This window comes from Fundulus heteroclitus, chromosome 15 (assembly GCF_011125445.2).
Source record: "Fundulus heteroclitus isolate FHET01 chromosome 15, MU-UCD_Fhet_4.1, whole genome shotgun sequence".
Classification (NCBI taxonomy): domain Eukaryota; kingdom Metazoa; phylum Chordata; class Actinopteri; order Cyprinodontiformes; family Fundulidae; genus Fundulus; species Fundulus heteroclitus.
The window spans coordinates 13,562,591-13,575,890 of NC_046375.1; the positions used below are offsets into that span (position 1 = coordinate 13,562,591).

At 42.6% G+C, this 13,300-nt stretch overlaps 1 protein-coding gene across 1 annotated transcript; it reads left to right on the forward strand.

Annotated features, from left to right (window-relative positions):
* The first annotated feature begins 2,333 nt into the window (after positions 1-2,333).
* Positions 2,334-11,726, forward strand: LOC105929500 (sphingosine-1-phosphate phosphatase 1). Its single transcript, XM_012867304.3, has 3 exons — positions 2,334-3,341; positions 7,235-7,324; positions 9,441-11,726. The coding sequence occupies exons 1-3, from the start codon at positions 2,661-2,663 to the stop codon at positions 9,990-9,992; spliced, it is 1,323 nt and encodes a 440-aa protein (XP_012722758.2). The 5' UTR covers positions 2,334-2,660; the 3' UTR covers positions 9,993-11,726.
* Positions 11,727-13,300: the final 1,574 nt, after the last annotated feature.

Genomic DNA, 13,300 nt, shown 5'->3' on the forward strand with positions numbered 1-13,300 from the left:
TCTCCAGTTTTGCATTGCATTGCATTGAAATGACTGTTGTCATTTCAGCTTTTAACTTTTTGTTTTCTCTTTTTGTTCATAGTAGGTACACCTGGTCTGACGTTCTGTTAACTGTGACATCAGCCACCAGTTGGTCGAGGCAGATGACCGTTCATACTGAGCCCGGTTCTGCTGGAGGTTTTTCTAATCATTTGTCATTTGAATTTGTTAAATCTGGCCTGTTGTGTTTCTACATATATAGCCTACGTGGAGTTTTTTTTTTTTAGGACTTCTGGCCAAGATTATGAGATGCTTTTACATCTCTGGAGCAAACATCACCCCCAGAAATCTGATGCAAATAATAGAAAGAAAAAAAAGGATTGAAAATCGCATAATAATAAAATAAGTGCATATATAAATAGGAAATGTTTACATAAACCGATGAAATGTCTGTTTCTGCTACAGTCACTTTTAATGAAATTTTGTCCAGATTTGGTTGACAGTTTTCTTCTTAAGGTTGACACCCTGTAGATAATAGAAATCTGAATGAAGCAGGCTGTTATCTTTCTTTACTGCTGACAGTTTGATCTAAACTGTGCGCGCATGTATATGCTCTATCTGCTGTAACAGTGACACTGGCCACCAATACTACTACTACTACTACTACTACTACTACTACTAATGATAATAATAATAATAATAATAATAATAATAATAATAATAATAATAATAATAATAATAATAATAATAATAATAATAGGTATCCACTGTTTCTAGTGCTCTCTAAATGTCTGCATGTATTAGAGAAGAAGAAAAAAAGAAAATTCTTCCACAAGGGTAAGCACGTCTGTAGCTATAGAAAGTAAGAAAACCCTTATTGCTGTGGTGGCACCACTGAGACATGATAAGACCTTTGCGAGGTAAAATTACCTGTGACTCTCACCACATTTAAAACTCGAGGCACACCATATTTGATTTCGAAGTCATGGTTGTACAGAAACTTCCCCACACAGATTCAGAGACTAGGGGCAATCCTGTTAAATCTGCCAGTTTTAAACTTTGAAATGTTAACATCTGAGTTCAAAAGAAATGCACAACTACACCACATTCTTTAACTGACCAGTGATGATGTCAGATCATGACACTTAAAGCACAGGGTATCTGGTGAGAGCTTGGTATCATACAATTTGGGATCATACTTGCTCAAGGCAATGTTATAAATCATAATAAATCATTACAAACACAGTTAACTGTATTAAGTTTAGTTTTTATTCATCCAAGGATTATATTAACATATTAAACAGAAATGTGCTTCTTTTCTTGTTTCTTATGATATAAACTTAGTACAAAAAGTCCATAGAAGATTAAATAAATTACACATAATTGGAAATCTATTTCTATTTCTATTATTTCATTCATTTAACAAACATAGGTGTGTGAGAGAACCATACACAGCAGCAACAACGGAGTCACACACTGTTTGCGACTAAATTAGTCACAAGTCATTCAGTGTGGTTGTGTGTACCACTCTTATATGATGTTTGTGCCAGTGTTCAGCGAGGGTTAGGCCAGGGCTGCAGCCAGGCCTTCCTGTCAACTCCCAATATTATAGAGGTTGTCCCTGATAAAACCGCACTCTGTGTGGACAAGCGGCGACACCTGTGTGTGAGGATAACGTTGGTCCGTAAGAGAGTGTAGGTATGGTACCGCGGAGTCTCGTCTTGATATCTCTCTGCATTGAGTTCACCTCCAAAGATGGCAGGCCTGGTTTTCCCCTATGAAGACGTCACCCAACACCATCATAGTGCGCCCTCCTGAAAGCCGTTTGCTATTGGCATGTTTTTCATGGCTGCAACCCACATGCTCAACTCTGCTGCTCAGCATGCAAATTAATTTTCTTTAAAAATATGAAGTCTTTAGACAGCTTTATTTGTCATTTTGTGTGCACAAAGTGCGTACAGAACGAAATTTCGTTTGCATACAGCTTGAAAAATCACAGTAAATTGCACTAATTTTCAGGATAGAGGTAAAGGTAAAGGTAAAGATGCAGCAGCGATTTATGTAAACAATTGAAATGTAAACAATGTATAACAATGTAACAATGTAAACAATACAGGGGAAATAGACAGCGTGCTATTCAAAGTCAACAGGCTTTCCGACAGTATTATATAATATTATTAGTATTATATAATCTATTATTGTTACAAAAAAGTTATTTATTAATTATTAATTTTATTTTATCAAGGATAAATACTTTAATTTGCGCACAGGACTTTTTTTATTACTAGTTTCCATTGTGTTTGACATAAAAATTGTAATGTGTGTAATGTGATTGGGTGTCCAGCAGGGGGCGTTGGATGCACATTCTGTAGACCGAACAATGGAAGCAGCGCCAGAAGAAGAAGAAGAAAGGCAGGGAAGCCGTCCCAGGTTTGACGCAGTTAGTAACCGTCGTCCTGTGGACTAATGGTCAACTGTGACGGACTTTGGATGCCGCCGTCTGCACAGGACCAGGCCTCCCTACACGGCTGCTGCTTCAGATGCAGGAACCAGGAGCCAGAGAGAGGTGTTCTGCTCCGGGCTCAAGGCGCGTCAGTGTTAAACGGGAATGAATCCACCGACGTCGGCTTTTCCGATGATGAATTGCAAGTGAAAACAAACGGTTTCGTGTGTTCGTAGACATGGCGAGCGTCGCCGTGAACAAGTTCGTGGAGGTCTGCAGATACCTCCAGGACCCCGTCCATGTCGCCAGGTTTCAGCATTTCTGCGGCGTCAAGGGGACATTTCCGGAGAAACGGACCCAGCCGGACAGCGGGCAGTCGGACCCGGACTGCCCGGGGATCAGGAAGCGGCTCCGGCGGAGCTCGGATGAGGCCGTGGGGAACGGGGATGCCGCCGTGACCCGGGTTAACGGGAAGCAGGAGGAGGAGGAGGAGGAGGAGGACGCGGCCGCCGGGCCCGGTGGTCCGGCAGCGGCGGAGACCGCCCGGGCGAAGCCCCTCCGGAGGAACTCCCTCACCGGGGACGTGGGTCAGGAGTTCCTGATCCACAACAAGTTCCTCTTCTACCTGTTCACCTTCGGGACGGAGCTCGGCAACGAGATGTTCTTCATCGTGTTCTTCCCCTTCCTCTTCTGGAACATCGACGCCCTGGCCAGCCGGAGGCTGATCGTGGTCTGGGCCTGGAACCTGTTCGTGGGACAGTCCACCAAGGACATGATCCGCTGGTCCCGACCCGCCTCCCCCCCTGTGGTCAAGGTGGAGGTCTTCTACAACTCCGAGTACAGCATGCCCTCCACGCACGCCATGACGGGGACAGCCATCCCCTTCTGTCTCTTCATGCTGACCTATGGACGGTGGCAGGTCGGTCCCCCCCCCCACGCCCACGCTCACGTTGTGTCACAGCTGGAGGCTTTTTCCCTGCAGAGAGCAGATGCTTTAGGAAAGGCAGATCAAAACAGCTAGACTTTAAAATTAAATACCATAAAGCCTCGTGAAACCTGCAGACCCCCAAGGGCCCCCCGGAGGCTCCAGGCCATTTTGTCTCAGCTGAAGTTTTTTTTTGCTTTGTTTTGTTTTTTTAGGTCTAAAATCTTCAGCTGACTAATCAGGTCAAGGGACAAATAAGTTCCTCTTTTATCTTCGAAGTATCCTGACTCATCAGCTTCAGGGTTTCGTGTTTCTCCGTAGATTCGTGGCTTTAGACGTTGTTACAGTGCAGTGTCATTTTAAAAAACACCCTTTTGCCTAATTCCAACACAGAAAATGAGTGATGTGCTGTTCAAAATGTGACGTTTTTGTCCCTTCTAGAGATGCAGGAAGCCTGGTCTACACCCAGCAACCTCCAAACACTGAATGGCTTTCGTGTTTCTACGGCACGGATGCTGATAAGACTGACCTGACGTCGTTTTAATTCTGCCGTTGGTCCTTCATTGATGACCAGTCTTACATATATACTGACTCTGATTAAGCCACTGTAAAGGCCGATGCGTTCGTTAATCCCTACAAATGCGGTCTTTTCTGTCTCAGTTTGCGCTCCCGTTTATTTATGCCTCCCAAAGCCATTTCCTTCCTTCCTTCCTTTCAGTCCGCCGCTTTAGACCAGAGCTGCACACAATGTCGAATCGCAATTGTTATCAATACAATTCAATTTTATTTATATAGCGCCAATTCATAAAACATGTCATCTCGAGGCACTTTACAAAGTCAAAATCAATTATATTATACAGATTGGTCAAAAAGTTCCTATATAAGGGAACCAGTTGATTGCTTCAAAGTCCCGACAAGCAGCATTCACTCCTGAAGAAGCGTGGAGCTACAGGGAGAGTCATCTGCATTGTCCATGGCTTTAAAGCAATCCCTCATAATGAGCAAGCATGAAGCGACAGTGGAAAGAAAAACCACCCATTAGCGGGAAGGAAAAACCTCCCCTTATCAACGGGTGCGATACCGTAGTCGCAAGGTGAGATGCGTTTTTTTTTTTTTTTTTTTTTCAAAGCCTTACATGTAAATTCTGCATGTCGGTAACTGACAGCCACTTTTGGCGCCCTTTGAAGGTCCCTTGATGAGTCTGAGATGCCGTAGCAGTGGGAAACGATAAAGAGCGAGATTAATTGTTGTCACAATCGCCATCCCTGTGTTTTAAGGGCGACCACGCAACCGTAAGCCGACAGTGTCACGACCCTAACCTTCATGCGGACGCTTTGTTTCTGTAGGTAATCCAGAACCTTCAAAGAATCCTGGACAACCTCGGTCATGAAGGAACCTCAGCGGGGCGCCTCGTGTAGCAAAGAGGAAGGAGACTGCAGGACGCGGCATGTTTTCTCCTCAGGCCGCTCCGCCGCGGGCTTATCTGATCCAAACGACAGGAATCTGCGTTTATCGTCGGCGTTCTGCACTGCAGAGAAAGCCGCGGCTGAATAGGGGGGGATGAGCTGAGGCGTTGCTCAGACGTAGAAAGAGCCAACATGCCACGCCGAAGCTGAGCAACAGGTTCAGGGAAAGTGAAAGAATTAGCCGTAGACGTCTAATCTGGCTTTTCTACAAAGCGGCACGTCGTCACCTTCCTGGTATTGAAAGTCCCGTCCGGTTGAGGCGTGTGTTGTGGTTTTTCTAAGAACTCACACAATAGCACAATCAGAGTTCTCGAACAAAGGAGAAAGTTTTGTTTTCCTTTTCTTTTTTGCCACGCCTATATTTGAGACATATAAAAAATGCATTTTATATTCGCTTTCTATTATTTGCATATTCTAAGTAGCCAAAGGTTTTTCACCGTGAGCCGGGCTGCTTAGAAACAGACGATGCAACCCTCTGGGCACGTCTCCTCTGACTTTTTATTCCTCATCTCTGATTTGCTGACATCTTCCCTCGTGCCGATTAAAACCCCGTGACTCGTGAAAAGATCATCCTCGCTGTCGGAATCGCTGGGAGGAGGCCTAGAAGGGAGGTCTGGAGAAAGAGGAGCAAACACACTGGAGAGTTATGCATTTTTTTTTTTGTTTTGTTTTCATGGTCTTTGGGTTTTAGACGCAGAAAACACACGCAGGGAAAGGACCAGCGGGGAGGGAGAGCTGGGTTTTTACAGATGGAAAGCTGCGGCCTGGCTTTGAAGCGAGCCGACGCAGCCGTCTTGGCCCGGTTGGACTCTCCCCGTTCTTTTCCTGTACAGCCGATCTCACCAGGCGTCCCCGTCGCCTGACACTTCACTCATGAAGGGGGTTAAATAGTCCGCTGGGAAGTGGGACACTTCTTCACGAGGTGGGATCTGTGCTCGCTGATGTCTGTGGCGCGAACAGATGTGACTTTCTAAGTGAAATAGTCGATTTATTTTTTTTTTCTCACCGCCTTGCTCCTTGGTCTCTTTCTCCCCAGCAGCTGTTAACGTGACAACGAGCTCAAATCTCTGTTATGGTAGATCCGGGAGAATAACCAGAGAGCTCATCATCACACTGAGACTTTTCTCTTTTCTCTTCACCTGGAACTGCGTCTGTCGCTCCCAGTGATCAGTGAAACAAGCCTTAAATTCCTCAAGTCTTGATTAAAGTTTCAAATCATGATGTAAATCTGCATCCCAAACGCACACGGTGCTGCCCACATGACAATTTCCTAAAGCTCTCCTTTTTGTCCGTAACATTAGATCCTGGGCGTGCCGTCGGTACGTCTGTCTCGGTGAGTTGGGTCAGTGAGGAAGGCCAGTTTTATGATGAATGGGGCTAAAACCGGTTTTAGTTTATTTATAATACCCAGTCACGATTTGGGGCGAGGTAGAAGTAGTAATATAGTAATATCATCTTTATTGTCACTGAAACATACATTGAAACATACATTACAACGAAATTAGTTCTCTGTTTTTAACCCATCCCCTTGGGGAGAAGTGGGCTGCCATGTGCAGCGCCCGGGGGGCAATCTGGGGTTAAGGGTCTTGCTCAGGGACCCAGAGTGCAGGCGCTGGGGATTGAACCGGGTACTTGCATCCTTCTCTGAGTGCAAGCACGCTGCTCTAACCACTAGGCCAACACTCCCCATACACCGAGACGCAGCACGGTAGGCAATTTGGGGTTAAGTGCCTTGCCCAGGGGCACGTCGACATGTGGCAAAGGGAAGCTGGAATCGAACTCAAGGTGCTGTGAAGTTTACTGACGTCAAAAGATGTGATTTGAGCGATTTGAGCCGTTTTTATGAGTCGTCTTTGCCGATCCAACAAAAAAAAAGCTTGACTTTTTTTTCAGTTCGTATCTTTCTCTCTGACCAATGTTGCCCCGTTAAGGCGTCGATAACCAGAGTTAAGGCCAAAGACCACTGCCGTCTCAAAAAGCGACCCGTGCCTCTCTATAAACTTTATCTCCGATTTTTCTCGTCAGGCTGCCATTGTTGCAAAATTTCTTTCATCAACCAGCGATGACTCGGGACCGCTTTGTCGCCGTCACACTGCTGCCTCCGGCTGAGCGCTCTGCACAACCCAAGTGAATCCAAGTGAACTCTGTTCACACGGCCACCTTTCGCTATAGTTTCCTACATTGCATCAACAGGGTTTTTAAAAAAAATCTCTTCCCAAGGACAGAAGGTTGAGCATAAAGCGATAAACGGCATAAACGCGTCGCTATCGCTGTCCTGTTATCCTTTCTGCTGTTTATTCAGAGCAGCGCTGATAGCAAAAAGCGCCTTCTGACTGAATGTTTGCATTTCTGTGGGATTACCGTGTAATAATGCTGCGTTAACCCCTACGCTGTCTCTCTCTCTCTCTCTCTCTCTTCCAGTACCCGTTCCTGTTGGGCTTTTGTGTGGCTCTCAGCTGGAGCGTCCTGGTGTGTGTGAGCCGGGTCTACATGGGCATGCACTCTGTTCTGGTAAGCAGAGCTGAAATCTTTCCATTCAGATCAAATAGTCCAGCAGTCAGGATATTTACCACGTTCTGTACATAAGGTGTCTTCTAGGGGTATGGGGGGGGGTCGACAGATTGGATCGCTCTACGGGGAGGGGGGGGGATAAGAACCGCTTCAAGTGTGAACTTGCTCCTTAGGAGGTTGTAAATGAATGGAACCGGATCTGTATCAGAGCTTAATCAGCTGGAAAGCCTCCATCTGTTGCAGCTCTGCTGGATGACCCGCTTGAGTTCATTGGGTTCACTTTAGATACTCCGTGTTTCTTGGAAGCCATTAATCAGATATGAATTCAGGGTTGAACTGAGAAAGTTCAAGATTGTTTCAGGACGCCGTTCCTCCAGGGCAGAGCTGTGTGGGCTGTTATTATAGCAGCAGGGGGGGTGGGGGGGCTTCATAAATGGGTTTAAGAAAACAAAGAAAAGGTGCTGAAATGATCCAGTTATGATTCCGTTACTTTTCTACAACCTTCTTAGGTGCCAGCTCTGTTATGTCGGCTGTGACGTCTGCTTATAGTGACAAAGGATTGCTTGGATGCAACATGTGGGAAGCTGTGATATTCCAGGTGGCACGCAGTCCCACTCTGCCTGTCAATTCGTCTAGTTCGATGGAGTTAAAGTTACAAAAAACGGGGGTTCTCATAATTCTGAGATCAGAAACGGGTTAAAGCGTTGGAATTGAACTAAAAGTTGTGAACTAAACCAACTAACTAACACAACTGACCTGACAAAGTGACACATGTGGGCATATAGACACTGGCTGATCAAACCGTTAAGACACAATAGGGCTAACTAAACACAATACAACTACTCACAATAAACTACATTTGTTAAGAGAATACCCTACAAGAAAGAAAGTCCCAAACACTAAACGTGAAATAAAAGTCCGTAACTCAATAAACTGAGATAGAAGAAAATATAAATCCACCCTCTCCAGCAGGAGCTGGTGGTACAGTACAAAGAGCACCCCTTCAGGTTCTCTGGGGCCTGGCTGCCATCTTTGTCAGGGCAAACTGCCAGGGATTATGGAGGGCAAGACGCTGAGGTGTGGCCATGTTTTTGGCTGCTGAAGCCAAGCCTGATATGGTGTTAGATAACACGGTGATGCTAATAGTGTGGCGGTGGCATTGATCAGGTGAAAAATAAAAAATCGAGGAAAGTGTGAGTTAATTACAGCTGATATGTCATCATTAAACATGAAAGAGCCCAAATGTGTGTTTTACTCATACCAGTCCAATTTGTTTTTTTGTTTTTTTTTTCAGATTCTTCGTGTTTTGTCTGCAAACCAAACATCTGTTTTAGTAAACTGATCATAGTAAAACAGGTTTTACCAAGAAACGTCTCCATAATTTATGAGACTCTCATGTACTGATTGAGAAGGTTTGTGGAGTTTAAAGGGACCGGTTCCTCTGAGCTGTGGACCAGTTGTTGACCGAAGGATCTTTAGATTCTGTGTTGACAGAAATTACATTTCTTTGGGGTTATTTTTATTTATTTATTTATTTTTATTTAAAGAGATTAATTGTGATGTTTCCTATTTGGTTTTTTTTTTACAAGAGGAAAAAAGCTAAATAAATGATCTTGTCAGTATTTATCCAAATTCATAATGAGAAACCAAAAAGTCAGTTCATTATTGTGAAATAATTCAATTCATGGATTAGTGAAATGGAGACAAACTGCATCATTGTCAGCTTGATGGCTATTGAAACCTTATCAGTAATTAGTGGACTGATGATAACAGTTTATTTTCGTAGAAGTTTACCTGTACTTAGAACACGCCTATAAACACGTTAGATAGTGAGCCGATGGTGTGACCTGACCGGCGGCTGATTTGCAGAGGTGCTGGTTACGTTCTGCGTCGTCCAATAGTAACACAGGTTAAAGAGTCACCTGCTCACCTGATTTTTTTCCCCAGAGCTGTTAGGAATAACAAGGAGACACAGCGCCTCCTTCAGGACGGAAAGCACCGTTGTCCTTTTTTTTTAGGGATTTTACTTCAGGATGTTAAAAACCTGAAACAAGCTCGGTGTTCAGAATCAGCCGACGCTTACCGGTTCGTACTCAGTTGTGCTTCTGTTTTGCAGGAAGTCATCACCGGCTTCCTCTACAGCCTCCTGGTCCTCGCCTTCTTCCAGCCCATCTTGGACAAGATCGACAACTACTACATGACGGACCGCTACGCCCCTCTGGTCATCGTCGCGTCACACGTGAGCCTGGGCCTCCTGGCCTTCTCCCTGGATTCGTGGAGCACCTCCCGGGGCGACACCGCTCAGGCCCTCGGCACGGGGGCCGGCGCAGCGCTGGCCTCCCATGTGAACTACCAGCTGGGGCTGCTGCAGGACCCGCCGCCGTCCTCGCTGCCTCTGACTCTGCCGCCCATCACCGCGGGCCTGGTGTCGCGCGCGCTGCTGCGCTTCGCCGTCGGGGTCGCCGTCCTCCTCGCCACGAGGATGGCCATGAAAGCAGTGACCATCCCGTTCCTGTGCCGCCTGTTCGGCCTGCCCCCGGACGACGTGAGACAGGCGAGGCAGCAGATGAAAGTGGAGCTGCCGTACCGCTACATCGTCTACAGCGTCGTTGGTTTTAGTTGCGTCTGCTTCGCGCCCGTCCTCTTCTGGATCCTAAACCTTGACTGAGCGTTGCGTGCGAACTGTCTGGACGTCCCGATGGACCTTGGCAGATTGTTTCTGGGCTACAGAAGCACGTTGAAGGATACATCTGATGACATTAGAGTCAATACACCCCACCAGAAAACCACAAAAGGGATTCATTACATCAAGTATTGTCTCAGCCAAAGAAGATCCTAAAAAAAAAAAACTATTAGTAAACCCCAACTATAACTTATTGAAAATAAATGCTACATTTATTCCCAAATTGCTATATTAGTATAGATTTGGCCCACTGATGCGCTTAGTTTTTACGTTTTCTTTAGTAAGAGCGGTGCATCGTCAATGAAAATAATTTTTTTTAACTTTCTTTATGAAATCACAAAAGCATAAAACAGGATTAGAGCTTTACCAATCAGGCTTTTCCTGACCAATACCGATTTCCCTGTTTTTTGACCCACCGAATATTTGACTGATCCCAACTCTTGAGTTGTTCTGAAGAACTATATGTGATTTTAAAATATAGAAGAAATTTTTGCTACAGTTTTTGTCTTTTAAGGTTGAAGTTTTGATTAGAACAGAAAATGAAGGAATTGCATGATTATGCATCCAAGGATTTGTCCCCAAGCCTTTGACAAAAAAAATAAATTGTTAGCTGTTGATGCAGTTATTTAATTGGAAAAAAGAAATCTGAAGGAAAATTAGCTGATTCTGATCTTTGGCCAGTAGATTGGTGCATCTTTACTCATAATACCCTTTTCTTTTTTAATATACAGCTCTCTCTCTCTACAATTATTGGCAAACATCTGCCTCTTTTCCATTTTGAAGAATCGCTAAAAGAAGTGCGCTTCCATGGCAGTAAATGCGGAGTGCGCTGCAAGTGAAAAGAAAAACATTTGTTACTAACTTTTTAGTATTTTGGCACAGAACGCGTTCAGTTAAAGACGATAGTTAAAAAACTATTGCTATTTATTAACATTTCCAGACTCTTTTTTTTTTTTTTTTTTGTAGTATTGATTACAAAATCAAAAACACCCAAGGTTACAGATTTTGTCCTTTAAGGATCTGCCTTTTGTCAAGAGATTTAGGTTTCAGCTGGACCTTTGCAAGTACGACATATGTCAGATGTACTGTGAGGGTTTTGTGTTCAGCATTGAACCTTTTTCACATTTAACACTTTTGGAAAGTTTCATGTTATCTGAGTAAGTTCAAACCACAGATCAGTGGAGATCTCATTTCGCTGCAGTATTCCAACTGAATCTTAAAAGTGTTTTAAGTCCTCGTGCTTCAGGGAAGTCGATCAGTTTTTGCTTTCTATCTATTTTATTTTTTGTGCTTTCACTAGTTTTCTGGTTCACCCTGTTCACCATTTTCCTTTATTCATTTCAGTATTTCTGTCCGTTTAACCAAGATGGAAGTACACTGAGAAATAACGAAACATATTTTTGATAAATCACCAGTTTTTTTGCTCTAGAAATTAATAATCTGTAAAACGGTCTCTTATTTATTGTTTTCCAAAAGCATTTTAGCTCGCCTTTGTGTACAGCAATATGTGAAAACTTTGACTCGACAAGTTTTGCTATTGATGTCCCTGTTTGTAATTTGTTGTTCTGAAATAAGTTGATTCGTTTATTAAAGCCAGTATATTTCAATATATAGATATTTTACCATCATCAGTTATTCTTTTTTCTTCGCTTGTGTCAGGGCAGTGCACATTAATAACATGGAAACAAGTACAAAAATAAACTTTTTGCTGTTCTGCCATCTATGTTAATGTGTGTTATTTGGTGCTAAGTTACACTATAAAATGAAATTACCCAACAAATACAAACAGAAGCTATGCACTGATCTCAACACTTTAATTTGATCTTTGTTCAGTTGGGAAAATCCTTCATATAGAAATATACCCAAAGCATTTTTTAATACATTGCACCGTGTGTGGAAGCTTTTATTAGTGGATCCCTGCGGTAAATGCTGTGATGCAGAGGCCTTTTTCTATTAGTCACTGTTACAAATGGAAAAGAAAGATGGACACGCCATTAAAATATGCCTGATTTCTGTTTAACTTAAATGACTACAAGGTACGGGCATAGGTATTCACCTAAATATGCTAATTTTCACAGGTTCAGCAATAATAATAAAAAAAAGCCCAATTATTGAAAAAGATGACAAGTTTAATTATGGAGGACTTGGTCCTCCATACATGTCAAGATCTTAAAATAAAATACTTTCCTCTAAAATTCTACATTAAATTGATCTTTAGGAATTAAATCTGCATCAAGTAGGTGATGGTGTATGTTCTGTTAAGGAAGGAATAATAAAATTTGTTTCAATAATATTCAAAATAAAGCACCAGCTAAGGTAAAAATTTATCCATTTTAATTATTAATTATTTTTGCTATTATCAAGGTGTATCATAAATTTGTTCGAGCCTGGGCATATATGCCACCAATTACAACTAGAAAAGCATTTAATTTTAATTTCGGTAACTTCCCGCTCACCCAGCTCACCACAGCTCCTGCAACACACCCTTTAAATCATCCCTCATATTTGAACGTCTATGAATTGTACACAAAAATTAGGAACTTCACTGTGTACGAAAACTAAAACTGACCAATGTCTTCATTGAATGTACAACTAAATCCATGTTACCTGACCTTATTACTGTGAATGATGTATTTACTGATAGGACTTGAGATAAAAATGTCAGAAATATATATTTTGTCTATTTTTTTTGTCTTGCAACTTTAGAAAGAAGCATGTTTTCTTTCTTATCTTGACAATTATTTATTTATTTTTACAAATCCAGGTCTCTTGGGCCCCCCTGCTAATATGGGGGTCTTCTACTGTATGGAGGACCATGAACGATTAATAAAGTTGAAAATTATAGTGAATTAAATATAAATTAGGTAGCCCTACTTTTTGCAAAGGTGGACAAAAAAGATGCTATCTAGGAGATATATACACTTATGTCCCATTGTTTAATTCAATTACTGCTTAATTTTATTTATTTGCTGCATTTTTATGCATTTAATTACATACTTATTCACTTATTGAGCTTTTATTCATTTTCAAATGTGTCAGGGTTGATCCTCCACAGTACTGATGAATGCAAGTCTGCTAGTTGGTCCTTTAGTATGATTCTTGTAATTGCTTAAATAGATTTTCGGAATCTTAATATTTTCGTGAGCAAATATGACGTAAAATAGTTACTTTAATATTCACAAATATATCTAATTGATATTATTTTATCAAGTTTTGGATTCGTTTGATCAATAGTACTTTTATTTTGAAAAGCCGAAGAGGAACAAGGTAACCCGGAAGTGAGTGAGATGACG

Excerpts from the sequence above, each read along its gene's own strand:
- LOC105929500 (XM_012867304.3), top strand. The coding sequence starts at position 2,661 with ATGGCGAGCGTCGCCGTGAACAAGTTCGTGGAGGTCTGCAGATACCTC. Across the intron at positions 3,342-7,234 it reads TGACCTATGGACGGTGGCAG|TACCCGTTCCTGTTGGGCTT; the intron begins GTCGGTCCCCCC and ends TCTCTCTTCCAG. Across the intron at positions 7,325-9,440 it reads TGGGCATGCACTCTGTTCTG|GAAGTCATCACCGGCTTCCT; the intron begins GTAAGCAGAGCT and ends TCTGTTTTGCAG.